Source organism: Microcaecilia unicolor, chromosome 5, assembly GCF_901765095.1.
Source record: "Microcaecilia unicolor chromosome 5, aMicUni1.1, whole genome shotgun sequence".
NCBI classification, from domain to species: Eukaryota; Metazoa; Chordata; class Amphibia; order Gymnophiona; family Siphonopidae; genus Microcaecilia; species Microcaecilia unicolor.
The window spans coordinates 18,988,908-19,013,647 of record NC_044035.1 but is presented as its reverse complement, the minus strand read 5'-3'; the positions used below and the strand labels follow the sequence as shown (position 1 = coordinate 19,013,647).

Genomic DNA, 24,740 nt, shown 5'->3' with positions numbered 1-24,740 from the left:
GGAGCCGGGGACTCATGTAGAGGGCAGGTAGGAAATGAGGGGCTAATGCAGGGGACAGGTGAGAGACAGGCTGGAGCTGCACGCTGATGTAGAGGGCAGGTGGGAAAAGGGCTGGAGCTGGGGGGACTAACGCAGGGGACAGGTGAGAGGGGCTGGAGGTGCAGGTGGAAGAAGGGGACTGGAGCTGAGGTGGGAGCTGATGCAGGGGGCGGATTGGTGAATGGAGCTGGGGGCTGAAAAGGGGACAGGTGGGAGAAGGGGGCAGAAGCTTGGAAATGGCCCTGATTTAGGGGCTAGTAAGTGTTGGCTGAGGGCTTAGCCAAGGCTGGGAATAGCAATGTGCTGATGCGGGGGTTGGGGAAGGGAGAAAGGGGAGGCTCAGAGCTATCAGACTGGAGATGGGGATGAGATGGGAGAACAGATCTAACGCTAGGCCTGAGAGGGGAATGGAGTCAGACAAGGGGCAGATGGGAAATGGGGCCTGATGCAGGGGCTGGGAGAAGGACAGATACTGTCTGGGGCAGAGGGAGAAGCAGAGGAAGGACAGATGACTTGGTACTGAGGTTAAGGTGGGGGAAAGATAAAGTAAATATTGGAGAAGAGGCAGGGGCCAAGGATGATGGAGAAAGGAAAAAAAGAGGGAGGGCTATAAAGAGGGTGAAGGACAAAGGAAGGGGACGGATTTTTGAACAAAGTGGACATAGGGAAGGAATATGGGAGCAAGACGCAAAGGGGCTGAAGCTGGAGAGGGAATGAGTGACAGGGAAGTAACTGGGGGTTGGTAAGGGGATGAGATGCCGAGCCAGATAAGCTGGGGAGTCAATTAATACAAAGGTGGAAATGGGAGGAAGACAGGAAATAGGGCACTGGGAGACAGATGGGAATAGGAGATCTAAGGAGGAAAGAGTGGGGCAAAAAACTAATAAGTAGGCGAAAGAGACTGAGGATTGTGGGTGGGGGGCAGTGGCATAGCCACAGGTGGGCCTGGATGGGCCGGGGCCCACCCACTTAGGGCTCAGGACCACCCAACAGTACCAAACGTTTAGTGGTAGCTGGTGGGGATTCCAAGCTCAGCCAGCTGAAGACTTCCCCCTAATGGTAACGAAAACACTACTCTCCACGATACCAGCACCTGCGCATGCTCAGTTTTCATCGCATGCGTACTGCAGACTGCCACGGTGGAAAGAAGCATTTCCCCGCCAGCTGAGATATTTTTGATGTGGGGGGGGGGGAGAGCACTTGGTGCCCACCCACTTCTTGCCTAGGCCCACCCAAAATCTGTAGTCTGGCTACGCCCCTGGTGGGGGGGGGGGGGGTGGAGAGGAGAAGAAGGAGGAATGGAGTTAAATAGAAGTAGATAAAAAAGCAGATGAGAGAAATGGAGGAAAAAAATGAAACAGAAGGATTAGAACGAGAATTAGATATAATGAAGGAAGAGAAGAAGGGGGACAGTGAAAAGGAGAAAATCAATAAGAGGATGTAGTAAAGAGATCAGGACCAACCCACAGGGGAAAAGAAAATGCGCAGACAACAAAGCTACACACAGTTTTGATTTTGACTATTTTGTTCTGCGGGGATGGTGCTGGGCAGACTTATACGGTCTGTGCCAGAGCCAGTGGTGGGAGGCGGGGCTGGTGGTTGGGAGGCGGAGATAGTGCTGGGCAGACTTATACGGTCTGTGCCAGAGCCAGTGGTGGGAGGCGGGGCTGGTGGTTGGGAGGCGGAGATAGTGCTGGGCAGACTTATACGGTCTGTGCCAGAGCCAGTGGTGGGAGGCGGGGCTGCTGGTTGGGAGGCGGAGATAGTGCTGGGCAGACTTATACGGTCTGTGCCAGAGCCAGTGGTGGGAGGCGGGGCTGCTGGTTGGGAGGCGGAGATAGTGCTGGGCAGACTTATACGGTCTGTGCCAGAGCCAGTGGTGGGAGGCGGGGCTGCTGGTTGGGAGGCGGAGATAGTGCTGGGCAGACTTATACGGTCTGTGCCAGAGCCAGTGGTGGGAGGCGGGGCTGCTGGTTGGGAGGCGGAGATAGTGCTGGGCAGACTTATACGGTCTGTGCCAGAGCCAGTGGTGGGAGGCGGGGCTGCTGGTTGGGAGGCGGAGATAGTGCTGGGCAGACTTACACGGTCTGTGCCCTGAAAAGGACAGGTACAAATCAAAGTAGGGTATACACAAAAAGTAGCACATGTGAGTTTATCTTGTTGGGCAGACTGGATGGACCGTACAGGTCTTTTTCTGCCGTCATTTACTATGTTACTATATGTTACTATGTTCTGTGCAGGAGGAAATCTTTCTATCCCTCTTTTTTTCAATGTTCTGCTCTGGGTTTCAGTTTCGTTCTTTGTCTAGGTATTTTTATTTTATTTGTAAGTAGGCGACGGTTTGTGTTTTCCTTTTCCAACTGCAGAAAAGGATTTTTCTAACATGTAGATGCTGCGGACCATTGTTCTGTTTTTCAGCTGGAGGTGGTTCTGGTGTACCAAAATGTTTGCAGTGCTGACTTTTCATAGGTAGGGTTTGGGTCAAGCTGAGCGTCTGTTTGCAAGGTTTTGCATTACTTCTCAGTGTCGTGGAGTGAGTTTCGGTTTGCTCTCACTGATGTGACACCAGAGTTTAAAGGGAATGTTGTTCTGATTCTACTTCTGTACCTGTTGCTGGGGATTTTAGTGGTTGATTTGGGACTTTCCCGTGTGAATGGATAATTATATTCTATGGGAGCAATTCTGTAACCGGACACCACCGTTTTGGCAGGCCGATGTCATGTGCTAAGCTGCCGTTATAGAAGAGTAGAATAAGTTGGCTTTGCTGTGAATAAACGTAGGCACGAACAATTATGCCAGGTCTAGGCGTCGTCGTTGATGATGTGTTGAAACCTTCTGCTCAGTTTGCTGCTGCGGCTAAGAAAGCAAATAGAACGTTAGGTATTATTAGGAAAGGAATGGAAAACAAAAATGAGGATGTTGTAATGCCTTTGAATCGCTTCATGGTGCGACCGCACCTCGAATATTGTGTTCAATTCTGGTCGCCACATCTCAAAAAAGATATAGTGGAATTAGAAAAGGTGCAGAGAAGGGCGACGAAAGGGGATGGGACGACTTCCCTATGAGGAAAGGCTAAAGCGGCTAGGGCTCTTCAGCTTGGAAAAAAGGCGGCTGAGGGGAGATATGATAGAGGTCTATAAAATAATGAGTGGAGTTGAACGGGTAGATGTGAAACATCTGTTCACGCTTTCCAAAAATACTAGGACTAGGGGGCATGCAATGAAGCTACAATGTAGTAAATTTTAAAACGAATCGGAGAAAATGTTTCTTCACTCAACGTGTAATTAAACTCGGGAACTCGTTGCCAGAGAATGTGGTAAAGGCGGTTAGCTTAGCGGAGTTTAAAAAAGGTTTGGGCGGCTTCCTAAAGGAAAAGTCCATAGACCATTATTAAATGGACTTGGGGAAAATCCACTATTTCTGGGATATTTATTTATTTATTGCATTTGTATCCCACATTTTCCCACCTATTTGCAAGCTCAATGTGGCTTACAATTCATCATGAATGGTGGGAATGTATTAGAAAATGAAAAATAGACATTTAGTGTAACAGAAGAATCTTGGGTAACATGGTAATGTTAAAACATGATAGTAATATAACAAGCAGATATTATAAAACAGTTCTGAATATATGTGGAGGAGTGGTGTGTGTTCACATTTGTTGATCTTTGTGGTATGCCTTGTTAAAGAGATGGGTCTTCAGTAGTTTGCGGAAGTTGGTTAGTTCGTAAATCGTTTTTAAGTTGCGCGGCAATGCGTTCCATAACTGTGCACTCAAGTAGGTAAAGTTTGACGCAAGCATTATTTTGTATTTTAGCCCTTTGCAGTTGGGGAAATGCAGATTAAGGAATGTGCGGGATGATCTTTTAGCATTCTTGGGTGATAAGCAGTATAAAATGTTTTGTACTTTTTTGGGATCTTGGCATGTATTTGTGACCTGGATTGGCCACTGTTGGAAACAGGATGTTGGGCTTGATGGACCTTTGATCTGTCCCAGTGTGGCAACACTTATGTAATGTGTTTGGGATTCTGAATGTAATCTTGCAACTCTGTGGGGTTCTACATGGAATGTTGCTACACTTTGAAATTCTGCATGGAATCTTGTTGTTCTTGAGAATTCTAGAATCTTGCTACTCTTTGGGGTTCTAGTGGAATATTGCTACTATTTGGGTTTCTGCCAGGTACTTATGACCTGGATTGGCCACTGTTGGAAACAGGATGCTGGGCTCGATGGACCTTTGGTCTTTCCCAGTATGGCAATACGTATGTACTTATGTCTATGGCAGACGTAACTCTTCATGTCTAAATGCGGCATTTTAGCATTTAACCTACTGTCTAGCACGAATGCACATGTGCTCATTTTGGGCCCGTCTTACAAAGAGTGAGCTTACCGCTCGCTAAAAAGGAAGTACCACTTCCGCCCAGTTACCGCTGGGTTAGCGTGGGAGCATCTTACTGCCACCTCAGTGGGTGGTGGCAAGTGCTGCCCTCCCCCCCCCCCCCCCCCCATCTCGAAGTGGCCGCGTGGCAAGCAGTTCTCTTGCCGCACAATCATTTCTTTAAAAAAAAAAAAGACAGCCTTTTACCCACTGCAGTAAAAGGGGCCTCAGTGCGCATCAAAAACACGCGCTGATGCCTGCGCAGGCCGCCTTTTACCACTGTTTATAGAGTATCGCATAGCGCAGGGATCCAGGCGCAACTTTTAAGTGTGAGGATTTACAAAAACTGAAACTTGGTGTAAATCCTCTTGGCAAACAAGGTGCAGATTCCCCGAATTCTATCATACTGCGTGCATCTTTAGTGAACGCAACTGACCCACTCGTGCCCTTCCCATGGCCACACCCCCTTTCAGTTCTGCACTTTGGGCCCCTTTTACAAAGCGACGGTAAGCCCAATGTGGGCTCACCGCTCGCTGAAAAGGAAGTACCACCGGACTACCGCAGCAGCCCGGCAGTAGCTTCCCCCCACCCCACCCCCAGTGCGCCATCATATCCGGAGATACAAAAATATATTTATTTTTGTATCACCAGTGTAGACCTGACCAGGGGCTTAGCTACGTGGGGGCATGGGCCCCCACAGATTAAGCCCTGGCCCCCTCTATATTTGACCGCCCCCTTCCGCCACCGCATCATCAGGTACCTTGTTTGCTGGCGGGGGTCCCCAATCCCCACCAGCCGAAGAGTCTTCTTCAGCGCCGGTCGACTCCGGCGCCTTCGTTGTGTGATCATCTGTTTCTGACGCCTTACGTCCTGCACTGTGCATGTAGCCCCGTGCAGGACGTAAGGTGTAAGAAACAGATGATCACACAACGAAGGTACCTGATGCGGCGGCGGGGGGGGGGGGGGAGGCAGATAAACAGCATGGGAGCACCTCAATGGGTGGCGGTAAGGACTCCGACCCCCTCCCCCCCCTCGAAATGGCTGCGGAGCAAGTGCTTCACTTCTAACCAGACTTTCTGATGGGCCGATGATCAGAAGCAAACACGGGTGTTAGGCCAATAGCGCCATACTAGCGCCTGTGTTTGCGGCCACCCGATAATTAGAGCCGGGAGCGTGTGTAATAACGCGCTTGCCGGCTCTGAATGCTGATTGCATGCAAACAAGGGTCTCCCGCATTCATCCCTCATGATCAGTGGGCAGCGTGCCAAACAAGGGCGCTGCTACCGCTGCAAACCTACGCCAGCTCCGAGACCCACTGAAGAGGTTTGACAGGTCCAGGACTTTCTCCCAGACCTGTCAAACCTAAGCCCGCCTCCCCAAAACACAAGACATGGAAGTCCGCTGAACCTCCAGTCCCCCCCACCCCCAAAGCACAGAAATCCTGGTGGTCCAGTGGGACCGCTGTCTATCCGCCCCTTCCCCCCCCCCCCCCCCCCCCCACACACACATCTACCTCGTGGTCATGGGTGCCGCCATTTTGGGAAGGCACCAGAAGAGGAGGGAGGGAGTGCTATTCCCTCCCACGACCACGAGGTTGGCTGCCGGGGGGGGTAGGGGGCGGATAGCAGTCCCGTTGGATCACCAGGATGTGTTTGTTACTACTACTACTATTTAGCATTTTTATAGCGCTACAAGGCGTACGCAGCGCTGCACAAACATAGAAGAAAGACAGTCCCTGCTCAAAGAGCTTACAATCTAATAGACAAAAAATAAAGTAAGCAAATCAAATCAATTAATGTGAACGGGAAGGAAGAGAGGAGGGTAGGTGGAGGCGAGTGGTTACGAGTCAAAAGCATGTGTTTGTTCAGTGGGGGAGAGGAATGGGGGAAGCTAGCAGTCCCACTGGATTACCAGGGCGCATTTGTTCGGTGGGCGGGGGGGAAGCTAGCGGTCCCAGGGTATTTTTATTCGGTGGGGGAAAGCTAGCAGTCCCACTGGACAGCCAGGGCGTATTTGTTCAGTGAGGGGATGAGAGAGAGGGAAGATAGTGGTCCCATTGAACCACCAGGGCATATTTGTTCGGTGGAGGGGGGAAGCGAGCGGTCCCACTGGACCACCAGGGCGTTTTTGTTCAGTGTGGGGATGAGAGAGGGGGAAGATAGTGGTCCCACTGAACCACCAGGGCGCATTTGTTCGGTGGGCGGGGGGGGGGGAAGCTAGCGGTCCCAGGGTATTTTTGTTCGGTGGGGGTGTGGGGGAAAGCTAGCAGTCCCACTGGACAGCCAGGGCGTATTTGTTCGGTGGGAGGGGGAAGCTAGCGGACCCAGGGTGTTTTATTTCGGTGGGGGTATGGGGGGAAGCTAGCGGTCCCACTGGACAACCAGGGTTTTTGGGGGTGAGGGGCCTGGAGGTCCACCGGGCCTCCATATCTTTTGTCTGGGGGGAGGGAGGCTTAGGTTTGACGGGTCTGGGAGAAAATCCCGGACCTGTCAAACCTCTTTCTGTTGTTTGACAGATCCAGGTTTTTGACAGCCCAGACCTGTCAAACAACTTCTGCGGAAGGATTGTGCCTTGGGCACATGCCCAGTCACAATCCTCCCGCAGAAGTACCCCTATGATCGGAGCTAATAGCGTACATAAATTTGCATGCTGTTAGCTTTGATCATAGGGGCATTATAGCCCCGCGCTGCTCTGGCGCTGTTTGGAACAGCGTGGGGTTTCTGATCATCGGCCCATGTATTATTCTGGTTGTTCCACAAAAGCCTCGTGTTGTGAACCCTACCACGAGAGAGGCAGAGACAGCCGTGGAAGAACTTCCCCACTCCCAGCTATTGAAAGTCTGCTGTGTAGTGTTAGCCACTGGGTGTGGATATTTTCCCAGGCTGTTACTTGAAACCACTTTCTACTTACAGTGCCAGGTACCTGTACAGGAAAATGATTTATGGATTATCATCAGTGAAGTCACCCCATGATTGTTCTCTCTGAGTTTCCTGAAGGAATCCTGACTTGGAGAGACACCACGGAGTTGTCCGTAAACCACGTGTTCTAGTGGAAAAGGAGGGTTGAGTTGCAGAAAATCAGGAAGCATCTTAAAATAGACCTTTGGCTCTCCTGTCATCTAACAAATTATATAACTTTGTAACCGAATCACAGATTTATTTATTTATTTTATTTTTGTTACATTTGTGCCCCGCGCTTTCCCACTCATGGCAGGCTCAATGCGGCTTACATATTGTATACAGGTACTTATTTGTACCTGGGGCAATGGAGGGTTAAGTGACTTGCCCAGAGTCACAAGGAGCTGCAGTGGGAATTGAACTCAGTTCCCCAGGAGCAAAGTCCGCTGCACTAACCACTAGGCTACTCCTCCACTAGCAACATTCCATGTAGAAGCCTGCCCTTGCCGCGCAGGCTTCTGTTTCTGTGAGTCTGACGTCCTGCACATACGTGCAGGACGTCAGACTCACAGAAACAGAAGCCTGCGCGACTGCGTTGCTGATCTGCAAGGGCAGCCTTCTACATGGAATGTGCTAGTGGAATAGCAACATTCCATGTAGAATCTCCAATAGTAGCAACATTCCATGTAGAATCTCCAATAGGGAAAGGGAAATGGGCCTTGATATACCGCCTTTCTGAGGTTTTTGCAACTACATTCAAAGTGGTTTACATATATTCAGGTACTTATTTTGTATCAGGGGCAATGGAGGGTTAAGTGACTTGGCCAGAGTCACAAGGAGCTGCAGTGGGAATCGAACTCAGTTCCCCAGGACCAAAGTCCACTGCACTAGTTCAACATTTCCTAGTTAAAGCAGAGCTGACCCGATTCTGGTAAGGGAAGCAAGTGATTTGCGTTAAATGTAGCACAGCTTGCCCAAGACCTGAACTGGAGAGAGCATTCTTTTCCGGAGATGGGAAGGCGGTAGAACTAGAGGACATGAAATGAGATTGAAGGGGGGGCAGACTAAAGAAAAATGTCAGGAAGGATTTTTTCACGGAGAGAGTGGTGGATACTTGGAATGCCCTCCCGCGGGAGGTGGTGGAGATGAAAACGGTAACGGAATTCAAAAATGCATGGGATAAACATAAAGGAATCCTGCTCCGAAGGAATGGATCCTCAGAAGCGTAGCGGAGATTGGTTGGCAGAGCCGGTGGTTGGAAGACGGGGCTAGTGCTGGGCAGACTTCTACGGTCTGTGCCCTGAAAATGGCAGATACAAATCAAGGTAAGGTATACACAAAAAGTAGCACATATGAGTTTATCTTGTTGGGCAGACTGGATGGACCATGCAGGTCTTTCTCTGCCGTCATCTACTATGTTACATATGTGTATGAAATAATAGAGCGGAGATCTTCCAGCGTTGAGCATATGTGGTTTTGTTAGATGCATTAATTTGGCAGCAGCATAATTTGTCAGAGTATGTTGTCGGTAAAGATGCCACTGAGAAATGTTCACTTCCAGTAAATTTTGCTTTTCCCGGAATGGTGTTAACTGCTGTAGTACCATAATTAGCAGTTTCCATATCATCATAGCTGATCAATCCATAGACTGGTGGGTTGTGTCCATCTACCAGCAGGTGGAGATAGAGAGCAATCCTTTTGCCTCCCTATATGTGGTCATGTGCTGCCGGAAACTCCCCAGTATGTTCTCTATCTCAGCAGGTGGTGGTCACACACAGCAGCAGCTCTGGCTAGGCCTCCAAGCCTAATTTTTAGGTTTTGTTGAGTGCCTGGGGTTGAGGGCTCTTCTTGAGCAAGTGCAAACCTGGTGGTGCCAGGTCCCTCCTTTTCTCCCCCCTCCCGCTGGCTCCGTTAAAAAAAAAAAAAATTTTTGAACGTCTTTAAAGGCGTTTATTTCGACGTTTATTTAAACGTTTATTGCAGCTACTCACTGGGACACCAGGTCGTTACAGCTCGGAGCGGAAAGCAGGTAATTTTACCTTTTTTGTAGCAGGCAGGGGGTTCCCCGATTGATCTCCACGTGACTGATGGCGTCGGAGGGCGAGGGCGCAAAGAATCGCTCCCCGGACCGTGTGTGCACATCTAGCGGGGATGCGGGGGTTTTAAAGTCTGATTCGCCTTTGTTGGGTGTCAGTTTGGAGGCCGGTCAGGGTCCCGGTTCTTCCTCCGGTGCGGCGGTTTTTCCCGCCATAAACGCCCATCCCCCGCTGCTCGCCTCCGACATCTTGGCTGGCCACGCTGCTCGGATGGCTTCTTCTTGGGCCGCCCTTGAGGTGGGAGACGTTAATGCCATGGCCGCCCTTCATTTGGGCGACGGCAGAAAAGCGGCTAAAGTTAAGCGCCGTTCTTCCCGCGTGGCTCCTTCGCGGAGTGTCGCGCCGGACGCCATCTTGGATGCGCAGCATGTTTCTCCCCCGCTCTTGCGAGCGCCGGTTGAGGGTGCGTCTAGGGCTGTGGCCCAGGCTGCTGAAGTGCACAGTCTGGGGGGTTTCTCCCCCGAGTTTATTTTGCTGCTGCATCAGGCCTTCCTGATGCAAGACGCTGCCCCTGCTCCCTTGTCCGATAAAGGGATTGAGGCCCCCGGAAGTAAACGCCCTCGGGTGGATTTCCAGGCCTTAGAGGACTCTGTCTCCTCTGACGTAGATGAGGGCAGCGTATCTGAGTTCTCCCAACGGTCCTTTGGGGATTCCTTGGAGGAGACGGATTCCCGCTCGGATGGAGCGGATGACCCCTCTGCAGCGCGGATCTTTCGCTCAGAGGACTTGCCCAACCTGTTAATGCAGGCCATGAGCATTTTGAAGATTTCCTCTCCAGAGGACGTCTCTCCTTCAGCCCCTGTTGGCTCCGCCATTATGCTGGGGACGAAGCGCCCGCCTAGAACCTTCCACGTGCATGATGCCATGCGCACCTTGATTTCGGCTCAATGGGATGTCCCGGAAGCGAGCCTCAAAGTGGCTAGGGCTATGTCCCGCCTCTATCCTTTGCCTGAAAGTGAACGGGAGACCTTTCTTTGGCCTACCGTGGATTCTTTAATCACTGCGGTGACTAAGAAAACGGTGTTGCCGGTGGAAGGTGGCACGGCCCTAAAGGACGCCCAAGACAGAAGATTGGAGGCGGCCTTAAGGTCGTCCTTCGAGGCGGCTGCTTTAAGTTTGCAGGCCTCAGTTTGTGGCTCCTATGTGGCCAGGGCGTGCCTGACGATTGTGCAGCGGGCTTCCCCCTCGGATCCTTCCTTGAGGGCTGACTGGCCGGCCCTGGAATCGGGCCTGGCTTATTTGGCAGACTTACTGTATGATGTCTTGAGAGCCTCGGCTAAAGGTATGGCTCAGACAGTCTCTGCGCGGTGGTGGCTTTGGCTGAAACATTGGTCTGCTGACCATGCCTCTAAGTCCCGCCTGGCTAAGTTGCCTTTTAAAGGCAAGCTGCTCTTTGGGGTCGAGCTGGACAAAATTGTGACCGATCTCGGCACGTCTAAGGGCAAGAGGTTACCAGAGGTCAGGGCTCGGGCCAGTGCTCGCCCCGGTATCTCCAGAGGACGGTTTCAGGAAGCCCGTCGGTACCGCCCGGGCAAGTCGGGCTCCTCTGCCCCCTCTTCCTTCAAGAGGAACTTCTCACCCAAGCAGCATTCATTTCGCAGAGACCACCGTCCCGGAGGTGCGCCCTCCGGTCCTCCCCCAGGGTCTCGTACCCAATGATGGGGTCCTGGTCCATGGCCCAGTCAGATTGGAGGACGCCTGTCCTCGTTTCTGGGCGAGTGGACCAGGGTAACTTCAGACGCTTGGGTGCTGGACGTCATCAGAGACGGCTACAAGCTAGAGTTCTGCCGACCCTTAAGAGACGGGTTTGTACTCTCTCCCTGCAAGTCTCCGGTCAAAGCTGTGGCAGTGCAGCAGACCTTGGACAACCTGATACGCCTGGGTGCGGTCGTTCCGGTGCCAGAAAATCAGATTGGCAAGGGACGTTACTCCATTTACTTTGTGGTACCAAAGAAAGGAGGTTCTGTCCGGCCTATCCTCGACCTCAAAGGGGTCAATCGGGCCTTGAAAGTGCGGCACTTTCGCATGGAGACTCTCCGCTCTGTTATAGCGGCAGTGAAGGCAGGGGAGTTCTTGGCTTCCTTGGACATCAAGGAAGCGTACCTGCATATTCCCATCTGGCCTCCTCATCAACGCTTTCTGCGTTTTGCAGTCCTGGGCCGACACTTCCAGTTCAGAGCCCTCCCTTTCGGGTTGGCTACTGCTCCGCGGACCTTCTCCAAAGTAATGGTGGTCATCGCGGCCTTCCTGCGAAAGGAAGGAGTACAAGTCCATCCTTATCTGGACGACTGGTTGATCCGAGCCCCCTCTTATGCAGAGTGCGGCAAAGCTGTGGACCGGGTGATTGCTCTTTTGAGCTCCCTGGGGTGGATCATCAACTGGGAGAAGAGCCAGCTGCGCCCGACTCAGTCCCTGGAGTATCTGGGAGTTCGAATCGACGACACCCAAGTGGGCAGAGTGTTCCTGCCAGACAATCGGATTGTCAAACTTCAGGCTCAGGTGGACCAGTTCCTAGTAGCCTCTCCTCTTCGGGCTTGGGACTATGTGCAGCTGTTGGGCTCTATGACGGCCACGATGGAAGTAGTGCCCTGGGCCAGGGCTCATATGAGACCACTACAACACTCTCTGCTGCAGCGCTGGACTCCGGTGTCGGAGGATTATGCTGTGCGCCTTCCCTTGGACCCAGCAGTGCGCAAGGCGCTGAGCTGGTGGCTGCAGACAGACAAGTTGTCTGCAGGAATGCCTCTGGTGACCCCGGAGTGGATTGTCGTCACGACGGACGCCTCTTTGTCGGGCTGGGGAGCCCACTGCTTGGGAAGGACAGCGCAGGGGCTCTGGTCTCCTGCAGAGGCAAAGTGGTTTATCAACCTCCTGGAACTCAGAGCCATTCGGTTGGCGCTTTTGGAGTTCATCCCGGTACTGGTGTTGAAGCCAGTACGGGTCCTGTCGGACAATGCCACGGCTGTGGCCTATGTCAACCGCCAGGGAGGTACCAAGAGCGCCCCTCTAGCCAAGGAGGCCATGAATCTATGCCAGTGGGCGGAAGCGAACCTGGAACAGCTGTCAGCGGCCCACATTGCCGGAGTCATGAATGTCAAGGCGGACTTTCTCAGTCGCCATACCTTGGATCCCGGAGAGTGGCAGCTATCTGCTCAGGCGTTCTTGGACATCACGAAGCGCTGGGGCCAGCCGAGCCTAGATCTGATGGCGTCATCGGCCAATTGCCAAGTGCCGCGCTTTTTCAGCAGAGGACGGGACCCTCGATCCCTGGGAGTAGATGCTCTTCTCCAACAGTGGCCGACACAGGAGCTTCTCTATGTGTTCCCGCCCTGGCCCGTGTTGGGCAGGGTGCTAGACCGGGTGGCAAAGCATCCGGGCCGGATAATCCTGGTGGGTCCGGACTGGCCCAGACGTCCCTGGTATGCGGACTTGATCAGGCTCTCAGTGGACGATCCTCTGCGGCTGCCAGTGGAGCAGGGCCTGTTGCATCAGGGTCCCGTGGTGATGGAGGATCCCTCCCCCTTTGGTCTTACGGCCTGGCTATTGAGCGGCAGCGTCTGAGAAAGAAGGGCTTCTCAGACAAGGTCATTGCCACTATGCTAAGAGCGAGGAAGCGCTCTACTTCTACTGCTTACGCCAGGGTTTGGCGTACCTTTGCAGCATGGTGTGAAGCAGGCTCACTTTCTCCCTTCACTGCTCCAATTTCTTCAGTGTTGGCGTTCCTGCAAGAAGGTCTGGAGAAAGGCCTGTCGCTCAGTTCCCTTAAAGTCCAGGTAGCGGCTCTGGCGTGCTTCAGGGGCCGCCTGAAGGGTGCTTCCCTGGCTTCGCAGCCAGATGTGGTGCGCTTTCTCAAGGGAGTTAATCACCTGCGCCCTCCTCTGCACTCAGTGGTGCCTGCGTGGAATCTCAACCTGGTGCTAAGAGCATTGCAGAAGCCGCCTTTTGAACCCTTGTCAAGGGCATCTCTGAAAGACCTGACGTTGAAAGCAGTCTTTTTGGTGGCTATCACTTCAGCCAGAAGAGTTTCCGAGCTCCAGGCGCTCTCATGTCGAGAGCCTTTTCTGCAGTTCACTGAGGCAGGAGTGACTATTCGCACAGTGCCTTCCTTCCTGCCCAAGATTGTTTCTCGCTTCCATGTGAATCAGCAGCTCTGTCTCCCTTCCTTTCATAGGGAGGACTACCCAGAGGAATACTCTGCTCTCAAATATCTGGATGTGAGACGAGTCATCATCAGATACTTGGAAGTGACCAATGATTTCCGGAAGTCGGATCATCTGTTTGTCCTGTTTGCAGGTCCTCGTAAGGGTCTGCAGGCTGCTAAGCCTACAGTGGCAAGATGGGTCAAGGAAGCCATTGCAGCGGCTTATGTGGCCGCGGGGAAGGTGCCGCCTATCCAGCTGAAGGCTCACTCCACTAGAGCTCAGGCGGCCTCGATGGCAGAGGCCGGGTCCGTCTCCTTGGAAGAGATTTGCAAGGCGGCAACTTGGGCATCGGCCCATACCTTCTCCAGGCATTACCGCTTGACTGTGGCTGCTCGGGTGGAGGCCCGGTTTGGAGCTTCAGTGTTGCGGTCAGGGATTTCAATGTCCCGCCCTGGGTGAGTACTGCTTCGGTACATCCCACCAGTCTATGGATTGATCAGCATGATGATATGGAAGGTAAAATTATGTATCATACCTGATAATTTTCTTTCCATTAATCATAGCTGATCAATCCATAGCCCCTCCCAGATATCTGTACTGTTTATATTCTGGTTGCATTTCAGATTCAAGTTTAGTCTTCAGTTCCTGTTCAGGAGGACTTTGTGTTCAAGTTTTTTCAATTGGATTCTTCAAGAGTTGAGACGCGTTTGTGTTACAGTGAGCTGCTGCATTCCTCTCCCCTCCGTTTTACGGGGCTGGATTGAGACATAAATTCTGCCGGCGCTCCCTCCCACTTCGTGCGGCTGTAGGGCAGCTTTGTACCCCTCCCGCTTCGGCGGTGTTAGGGTCAGTCAGCTCCTCCCGCGGTTGCAGTTGCAGGATAAGCCAGATCCCCCCGCATCGGCGGGGTGGTGTCCCTCCCCCGCTCCGCGGGGATGAGCTGGACGGATTCCCCTCCCCCACTTGTGTGGGGATGAGCTGGGTTAATTCCCCTCCCCCGTTTCGGCGGTGGTGAGCTGGGCAGAGTGTCCCTTCATGGGTGTAATTCTCTAAGTGCTGAGTCCTGCGGATGGAGCTTTGATATCGACATACTGAGGAGTTTCCGGCAGCACATGACCACATATAGGGAGGCAAAAGTTTGCTCTCTATCTCCACCTGCTGGTAGATGGACACAACCCACCAGTCTATGGATTGATCAGCTATGATTAATGGAAAGAAAATTATCAGGTATAATTTTACCTTGTCAAGAGAGGGCAGTATTACTGCTCGTATAACTATTTTATTTATTTAGATTTTTGCTCACACCTTTTCCAGTAGTAGCTGAAGGTGAGTTACATTCAGGTACTCTGGATATTTCTCTGTCCCAGGAGGGCTCACAATCTAAGTTTGTACCTGAGGCAATGGAGGGTTAAGTGACTTACCCAAGATCACAAGGAGCAGCAGTGGGATTTGAACCGGCCACCTCTGGATTGCAAGACCAGTGCTCTAACCACTAGGCCACTCATTCACTATAGCAACATTCCATGTAGAATCTGAAATAGTAGCAACATTCCAGAATCTCAAAAAGTGGCAACATTCCATGTAGAATCTTCAATAGTAGCAACATTCCATATATTTATTTACTTAGACCTTGCTCACACCTTTTTCAGTAGTAGCTCAAGGTGAGTTACATTCAGGTGCTCTGGATATTTCTCTGTCTCAGGAGGGCTCACAATCTAAGTTTGTACCTGAGGCAATGGAGGGTTAAGTGACTAGCCCAAGATCACAAGGAGCAGCAGTGGGGTTTGAACCAGCCGGTGCTCTAACCACTAGGCCACTTCTCCACTATAGCAACAGTCCCTGTAGAATCTCAAATAGTAGCAAGAGAATCTCAAATAATTTATTTGGATTTTGCTCACACCTTTTTCAGTAGTAGCTCAAGGTGAGTTACATTCAGGTACTTAGGGTATTTCTCTGTCCCAGGAAGGTTCACAATCTAAGTTTGTACCTGAGGCAATGGAGGATTAAGTGACTTACCCAAGATCACAAGGAGCAGCAGTGGGATTTGAACCGGCCACCTCTGGATGTCAAGACCGGTGCTCTAACCACTAGGCCACTCCTCCACTAGTCTTACAGCTTTAGATACAGGTAAACAGAGTAGAAGGCAGTGTACACTGGTGTTTTTGTTCTTCCAGTCTGTTGTTTTACTTCTTATGATGGTGACCTGAATATTGCTAGTTTATTTATTTATTTTAATTTCCATTATTACTTCCAAAGTAATTATACATTGCTTTGATGTTTGTTTGTACAAAAGCAATTTTTGTAAATGAGTCTAAACTGGGCCAGCCTCTCTACTAATAGTTTATAGGTTGAATGAATCAAAGCTCTGTGCCAATAACATGTCAACCGCTTTGTCAACAGGAAGAAGAAGGATGGAGAGGGGGAACTGCAGGTCAACTCCGATAACATCTCTTACCGGTTCACCAATCCTGCCTATCAGTACAAGATGAACTATAAGAGGCTGGGGAAATGTGTTATCATCAACAACAAGAACTTTGACGCCCAAACAGGTACTTCCTCTACCCTCTCCTGAGTTGTCACTTATGGGTCTGCAGCAGTGGCTTAGACATGGGGTGGGTTGGGTCCTTGGGGGTCTAGGTCTGCCTTCCCACCTCAGGCTCGGGCTCCCTCCAGAACTGCAGCACCCCTTTACCTTTGCTGGCAGGGATATCAAAGCCCCACCAGCCAAATACAGCGCCTCAGCTCCCTTCCATCTTGGCTGCTTCCTTTTTTTTTTTTTTTTAATTATTTGTTTATTAAATTTTTGCAACTTAAACAGACATACAAAAACTGTTAAGTGAAATACAGCTTTAGAAACAAATTAAATATACAGAAATTTACTTTCCTCAATAGTAACATATCATTCAGCTTCATTAGACCTCAGTATAGGAAGGGGGGGGTAGGAATTTGTGAAGTTTACATTATATTAATCTGTAAATAAGAAATTGATGCCGCGTACATTCTCGTTTTACTCCTTCAAAGTCTCTATTGTTGTTTTGAGTCTAGGAAAGATTTGAGCTGATCAGGATTAAAGAACACATATTTTGTTTGATTTAACCTTACAACACATTTACATGGATATGCAAGAAGGAAGGAACCTCCTATTTCTATTGTTTTAGACCTCAGAGAGAGAAACAATTTTCTTTTTTGTTGAGTAGTCTTTGTTACATCTGGATAAATCCAGATTTTATGTCCTCCAAATATACGATTTGTAGTTTTGAAATAAAGTCTCATTACTGAGTTCAGATCTTGCTGGAAGACAAAAGAAACAATCAGAGTTGCTCTTTCAGTTGGTTCTTCTAAAGATTGTTCCAGAATGGCTGTAATATTGTTTAAATCCACTGATTTTTCTCCTTCTACTTTTTTAATTGTATTAGGTATATAATATACTTTATTTAATGGCGGGATTGCCTCATGTGGAAAATTTAAATTTTCTCTCAAAAATCTTGTAAAAATCTCTAATGGGGAAATCCCCACTAACTTAGGAAAATTAAGTAGACGAAGGTTTAGTCTTCTATTAAAGTTCTCCATTTGCTCTATTTTTCTTCTTAATTCCATATTATCTTTTATTGCAGCCATTTTAAATTCAGTATTTTGAGTCATCTCTTTCTGTAAAGTCTCTATCTTAGAGGAAAAATCTTGTTTTACAACTTCTATAGAGTCCTTCAATTCTTGTACAGTAACATTCAAAATTTTTACCTCTATAGAGGACTGCTGCAAGGTTTTGTCCATATCCAACAACTTCAGCCAAATCTGACCTAGGCTAACCTCCGGTTCTTTCCCCGCTGCAGCTATTAGTTCCACAGGGTCGGATGTCCCACTAGGTCCTCCAGCGTCTGCCTTTCCAGCATACGATGGGTTTCCCTCTCGACTCACTGTGTGCGCAGGGCATGGAGGAATCATAGAGCGGCGGGGGGGATAAAGATGTTTCTGTTTCCAGCGAGGTAGCCGCTTCACCGGCTCCTCCCGCAATGGACTCCGGCCCGCTAATTCCTCGAGAGAGAGAGCAGGGAAGAAGCGCTCCAATCCTGGCCTCGTCGGCGTGGACGTACAGGTAGGTGTGGGAACTATCCGGACGACCCCTTTCCGCTTCGAGTGAGGCATTTTCGGTAAAGAAAAAGAAAAAAGTTTCCGAGGCTAGGCTGGAGCTGCTCACCAAACCTCCGCTCTCAGCGCCATCTTGACACGCCCCCTGGCTGCTTCCTTCCTGCAGATTTCTGCGGCATGCTTTCGGCCACCGACGCCAGGACTCGGAGCCTGTGCGAGAAGTCCCGGCACCGCTGACATCTGCAGAAAGGAAGCAGCCGAGAAGGAGGGGAACGGAGGCACTGAATTTATTTGGCTGGCAGGGCCTCAGCATCCCCGCCAGCAAAGGTATGGTTAGCATGCGCAGTGCGGGGGGAGGGGAGGGGAGAAGGTGGAAGAGGAATGCATTGCCCCCCCCCAGTCCACCACCGGGCATTCCCAAAATTAGAAGGCTGGCTATGCCCCTGGTTTGGGAGGTATTACAAGCCAGTGGCTTAGCTACGTGAGGCCACGGGGGCCTGGGCCCCTCCCCCAAATAAAATTTCTTCTGGGCCCCTGGTTTTGCTGGCGGGTGTCCCCAACCCCCGCCAGCTGAAGCCTTCATCCAGCGCCAGTCTCCAGCGGACTTGAGAGGAAGAAAGGGCAGGCAATGCAACTGCGCCGGAGACCGGCCTGGACGAGGTCTTCAGCTGGCGAGGGTTGGGGACCCTCGCCAGCCAAGGTATTTCCAGTGGTGGAGAGCAGCGGGAGGGTGGTGAGATGGAGGAGAGGCAGCGGCGGTAGACCAAAGCTCTCTAGTATCAATGGACCTGGTATCAGTTTTTGATCTGATACATCATGATTTTCTTATTCAACGACGTCAATCTATTGGGATAGGAGGGCTGCTCTACGGTGGTTTAGATCATTCTTGTCAGATAGGTCACGTGGTAGAGTTAAACTCTTAATACCTTTAAGAGGTTTCCATTGGCTTGTGGAATACCACAGGGTTCGGCACTGTCTCCTATCTTCAACAGCTTTCTTAGCCCTTTCATAACATTGATACAGGGTTTTAGTTTGAGTGTTTACTGTTGCACTGACGACATCCTCATTCTTGCCAGGGCATCAACTGTAACGTTTGATTTAACCCTTTTACAGCAAGATCTGGTAGCCATAGCCGATTGGCTTGAACTTCGACAAGTTCTTAATATTAGCAAGACTACTACTACTACTATTTAGCATTTCTATAGCGCTACAAGGCATACGCAGCGCTGCACAAACACTACAGTAAGTTTGATTTTTGGCCCTAATGAATATCCTATTATGATTCTCACTTTTGTTTGGAAAGTAACACCAGTGGCAAGTTTTAATGAAATGAGATTGAAGGGGGGCAGACTCAAGAAATATGTCAGGAAGTATTTCTTAACGGAGAGGGTGGTGAACGCTTGGAATGCCCTCCCGCGGGAGGTGGTGGAGATGAAAACGGTAACAGAATTCAAAAATGTGTGGGATAAACATAAAAGAATCCTGTTCTGAAGCAATGGATCCACAGAAGCTTAGCAGAGATTGGGTGGCAGAGCCGGTGGTTGGGAGGCGGGGCTAGTGCTGGGCAGACTTCTACGGTCTTTTCCCTGAAAATGGCAGATACAAATCAAAGTCAGGTATACACATAAAGCAGCACATAAGAATTTTTGGAAAGAGTAAACAGATGCTTCACGTCTACCCGTTCCACTCCACTCATTATTTTGTAGACCTCTATCATATCTCCCGCCAGCCGTCTTTTCTCCAAGCTGAAGAGCCCCAGCCGCTTCAGCCTTTCCTCATAGGGAAGTCGTCCCATTCCCTTTATCATTTTCTTCGCCCTTCTCTGTACCTTTTTCTAATTCCACTATCAGACTTATTTTCAAAAGAGAAGGGCGCCCATCTTTCGACACAGATCAGGAGATCTATGTCCTTCTCACAGGGTCACCCAAATCAGCATAATCGTTTGGGCGTCCTCAACTGCTTTCCGTTGGGGGGGCGGCCAACGTTCACGGGGGTGTGTTGGAAGCGTAGCAAAGGTGGGACTGGGGAGTGCCTAACACATGAGTGTCCTCGACCGATAATGGAAAAAAGAAGGGCGTCCCTGACGAGCAGTTGGGCGACTTTACTTGGTCCATTTTTTGTTATGACCAAGCCTCAAAAAGGTGCCCGAACTGACCAGATGACCAACGGAGAGAATCGGGGATGACCTCCCCTTACTCTCCCAGTGGTCATCAAACCCCCTCCCACCCTAAAAAAAAAACTTAAGTATTTTTTGCCAGCCTCAAATGTCATACCCAGCTCCATGACAGCAGTATGCAGGTCTCTGGAGCAGTTTTAGTGGGTGCAGTGCACTTCAGGCAGGCGGACCCAGCCCCCCCCCCCCCCCCCCCACCTGTTACACTTGTGATGGTAAATGTGAGCCCTTCAAAACCCACCAGAAGCCCACTGTACCCACATGTAGGTGCCCCCCTTCACCCCTTAGGGCTATGGTAGTGGTGTACAGTTGTGGGGAGTGGGTTTGGGGGGCTCAGCACACAAGGTAAAGGAGCTATGCACCTGGAAGCAATTTCTGACGTCCACTGCAGTGCCCCCTAGGGTGCCCGGTTGGTGTCCTGGCATGTGAGGGGGACCAGTCCACTACGAATGTTGGCACCTCCCATGACCAAATGGCTTGCATTTGGTCGTTTCTGAGATGGGCGTCCTCAGTTTCCATTATCACCGAAAATCGGGGACGACCATCTCTCGACCTAAATTTTGCGATTTGGGCGTCCCCGACCGTATTATCGAAACGAAAGATGGACGCCCATCTTGTTTCGATAATACGGGTTTCCCCGCCCCATCACCGGGACATCCTGCGAGGACTTTCTCAAGAAAACTTGGGCGCCCCTTTCAACTATGCCCCTCCACCTCTCCCTGAATGTAGCCAGAGCTGTAGCACTGCTAAATTTGGGGCAGTAAATATATTTAATGCAGCCTCTGGACTCGTGTCTCAGTTGTCCTCACTGTGTTCATATTCTTCCCTTTTTTTCCCTCTTTGCCAGGGATGGCCACACGCGGCGGCACCGACAAGGATGCAGGAGAACTGTTCCATTGTTTCAAACGTCTGGGGTTTGAGGTGGCTACCTACAATGACCGCACATGTGACCAAATGCAGAACTTACTCAAACACGGTAAGCGCTCCGGTTCCTCCTTGAAGGCAATAAGCAGGTTTCTTTTCCTTGAGAGCTGGGAAACAAACTCTCGGTGGCTTTACAGTGCTCAGTTTGCAAACTTACTTTATGCTTTGTTTTGGTGTGCTGTAGGGTACAGCTGGGGGAGGGGAAATTCTGCGTAAAAAAAAAAAGAAAATTCTGCACACTTGATTTGTAATTATCTTTTGTAGAATTCCCCCATTATAACGGGTGGCTTCTCCTCCCAGTCATGAAAGGCCACCAGAGCACATCCCTCCTCAGGTTCCGCCTTCTCCATTTCTGTCTTAGCTTTTGTCCCTGGCTTTCTCTACCCCTTCTCCAGGGTGAATAGCTCCAATTTTTCTCCGCTTCCTCCACCCCCTTTTTGTTCACATGTTCTCTACCCTCCAGTAGCACTCTTTTTTTTTTTTTTCTTCTAAAGTGCCCCCTCCTTGTGCTCTCTCCCTTACTTCCAGCAAGACCCCTGTTCTATTCCCCCCCCCCCCCCCCACGGTATCTTCCCCCTTTCCCAAGCAAACCCCAGCATTTCTTTTCTGTGCCCCAATCCCCACAGCACACACACTGTGTCCACCTTTCTCCATTTCCCTCACCCATACACTTTTCTCCAGTCTCCCTCCAACACATGGCACACACCACCCCATCCACCTTGCTCCAGCTTCCCCCCCCCCCCCCCCCACCATGGCACACACCACCCCATCTACCTTGCTCCAGCCCTCCCCCCCCCCCCCAGGCACATACCACCCCATCCACCTTGCTCCAGCCCTTCCCCCCCCCCCCAGGCACATACCACCCCATCCACCTTGCTCCAGCTTCCCCCCCTACTACTACTACTACTATTTAGCATTTCTATAGCGCTACAAGGCGTACGCAGCGCTGCACAAACATAGAAGAAAGACAGTCCCTGCTCAAAGAGCTTACAATCTAATAGACAAAAAATAAATAAAGTAAGCAAATCAAATCAATTAATGTGAACGGGAAGGAAGAGAGGAGGGTAGGTGGAGGTGAGTGGTTACAAGTGGTTACGAGTCAAAAGCAATGTTAAAGAGGTGGGCTTTCAGTCTAGATTTAAAGGTGGCCAAGGATGGGGCAAGACGTAGGGGCTCAGGAAGTTTATTCCAGGCGTAGGGTGCAGCGAGACAGAAGGCGCGAAGTCTGGAGTTGGCAGTAGTGGAGAAGGGAACAGATAAGAAGGATTTATCCATGGAGCGGAGTGCACGGGAAGGGGTGTAGGGAAGGACGAGTGTGGAGAGATACTGGGGAGCAGCAGAGTGAGTACATTTATAGGTTAGTAGAAGAAGTTTGAACAGGATGCAAAAACGGATAGGGAGCCAGTGAAGGGTCTTGAGGAGAGGGGTAGTATGAGTAAAGCGACCCTGGCGGAAGACGAGACGGGCAGCAGAGTTTTGAACCGACTGGAGGTGGGAGAGGTGACTAAGTGGGAGGCCAGCAAGAAGCAGATTGCAGTAGTCTAAACGAGAGGTGACAAGGGTGTGGATGAGGGTTTTGGTAGAATGCTCGGAAAGAAAGGGCCGGATTTTACGGATGTTGTAAAGAAAGAAACGACAGGTCTTGGCAATCTGCTGGATATGAGCAGAGAAGGAGAGAGAAGAGTCAAAGATGACCCCAAGGTTTTGAGCTGAGGAGACAGGGAGAATGAGAGAGCCATCAACAGAAATAGAAATCGGGGGGAGCGGGGAGGTGGGTTTGGTGGGGGAAATGAGAAGCTCGGTTTTGGTCATATTTAATTTCAGGTGGCGTTGAGACATCCAGACAGCAATGTCAGACAAGCACGCTGAAACTTTGGTTTGGATGCAAGGTGAGATATCAGGGGTAGAAAGGTAGATTTGGGAGTCATCAGCATAGAGATGGTAGGAAAAGCCATGGGATGAGATTAATGAACCAAGGGAAGAAGTGTAGATAGAAAAGAGGAGGGGACCAAGAACAGAACCCTGAGGTACGCCGACAGACAGAGGGATAGAAGTAGAAGAGGATTCACCAGAGTGAACACTAAAGGTGCGGAGGGAGAGGTAGGAAGAGAACCAGGAAAGGACAGAGCCCTGGAATCCAAGTGAGGACAGGGTATCGAGAAGTATGCTGTGATCGACAGTGTCAAAAGCAGCGGAAAGATCAAGAAGAATGAGGATGGAATATTGACCTCTGGATTTAGCCAGTAATAGGTCATTGGAGACTTTAGTAAGCGCAGTTTCGGTTGAGTGGAGAGGGCGAAAACCAGATTGTAGTGGGTCAAGAATAGCATGGGAGGAGAGAAACTCAAGGCAGCGGCGGTGAACAGCACGCTCAAGTAATTTGGAGAGAAAAGGAAGAAGGGAGATGGGTCGGTAATTAGAGGGACAAGTAGGGTCAAGTGAAGGCTTCTTAAGGAGAGGTGTGACCACAGCATGTTTAAAGGCAGCAGGGACAGTCGCAGTGGAAAGTGAGAGGTTGAGAATGTGACAGATAAAGGAATAAGAGCAGGACAGATGGCATTAAGAAGGTGGGTGGGAATGGGATCAGAGGAACAGGTGGTACATTTTGAAGAAGAAAGGAGAAGTGTAGTTTCCTCAATAGTAACTTCAGGAAAGGAGGAAAGGGAATGAGGGGAAGGAGAGAGAGGGGAACGGACTAGTGGAGGGAGAGGTGGTGAGGTAGAGAAAGCAAGGTTTATCTTTTGAATCTTGTTGTGAAAGAATTCAGCAAGGGTCTGAGGAGATAATGAAGGGGGAGGGGGCACCTTGAGGAGAGAGTTCAATGTGGTGAAGAGAAGTTGAGGATTAGAGCCAAGAGAGTTGGTCAGTTAGATATAATAATCCTGTTTGGCACGTAAAAGAGCAGATTGGAAGGAGGTCAGCATGAACTTAAAAGTGTGAGAAATCAGCAAGGGCCAGAGATTTCCGCCAGAGGCGTTCGGCAGAGCGGGTACAGGAACGTAGGTAGCTGATATTAGAAGTCAGCCAAGGTTGGGGTTTTGTACGCCTTACACGGCGGGTCATCAAAGGTGCAAGAGTGTCTAAGGCAGAGGATAGAGTATTGTTGTAAGAAGAAACAGCCTCGTTGACAGACGTGGATGGTGCCACAGTAGAGAGGAGGTTTGAAACATGGGAGGATAGAGATGAAGGGTCAATATCGTGAAGATTCCTAGATAAATTAGATAAAAGAGGACGGGACTGGGAGGGAGGAGATTTAAGTGTGAAAGTTATAAGATGGTGATCAGAGGAGGGAAGATCAGAGGCAAGGAAACTAGAGGGTGAACAGTTGGAGGAGAAGATGAGATCAAGACAGTGACCATTTTGATGAGTGGGGGAGGTGGACCCTAGTTGGAGATTAAAGGAGGACGTTAAAGCGAGTAACTTGGAAATGTAAGAGTTGGAAGGATCATTAGCAGGAATATTAAAGTCACCAAGGATGAGAGAGGGGGAGGAAGGATCATGGAAGAAGGCAAGCCAGGCGTCAAAGTCACTGAGAAAGGATGAAAGGGACTTATCAGGGGGACGATAAATGACCGCTATTCGAAGAGGCAGAGGAGAGAAAAGGCGGATAGAGTGGACTTCAAAGGAGGAAAAACAGTGAGATTGAGGTGGAAGAAGGGGTTGAAATCTGGAGGAGGGAGAGAGTAGTAGTCCAACACCGCCCCCACGGCCAGCAGGGCGAGGAGTATGTGAAAATAGATAACCGCCATGGCACAGGGTTGCGACTGAAGCAGAGTCATCAGGGCAGAGCCAGGTTTCTGTTATGGCGAGCAGATGGAGGTGACGCGAGATAAAGAGGTCCTGGATATAGGCGAGTTTGTTACAGATAGAGCGGGCATTCCATAGGGCGCAAGAGAAGGGCAGAGAAGAGATGGGGAGTAGAGAAATAGAGATGAGGTTAGAGAGGTCGCGGTGAGATCTGTAGAGTTGGGATAATAGTTGGTGAGGGGGGCCAGGATTGGGAT

At 50.3% G+C, this 24,740-nt stretch overlaps 1 protein-coding gene across 1 annotated transcript in view; it reads left to right on the top strand.

The window, feature by feature from the left end:
• CASP7 (caspase 7) overlaps window positions 1-24,740 on the top strand; it is a 75,720-nt gene that overhangs the window by 36,198 nt on the left and 14,782 nt on the right. The window contains exons 3-4 of the mRNA XM_030202710.1: window positions 15,954-16,102; window positions 20,660-20,788. Of these exons, the coding sequence (XP_030058570.1) occupies window positions 15,954-16,102; window positions 20,660-20,788 (278 nt within the window). The remainder of the gene's footprint in view (window positions 1-15,953; window positions 16,103-20,659; window positions 20,789-24,740) is intronic.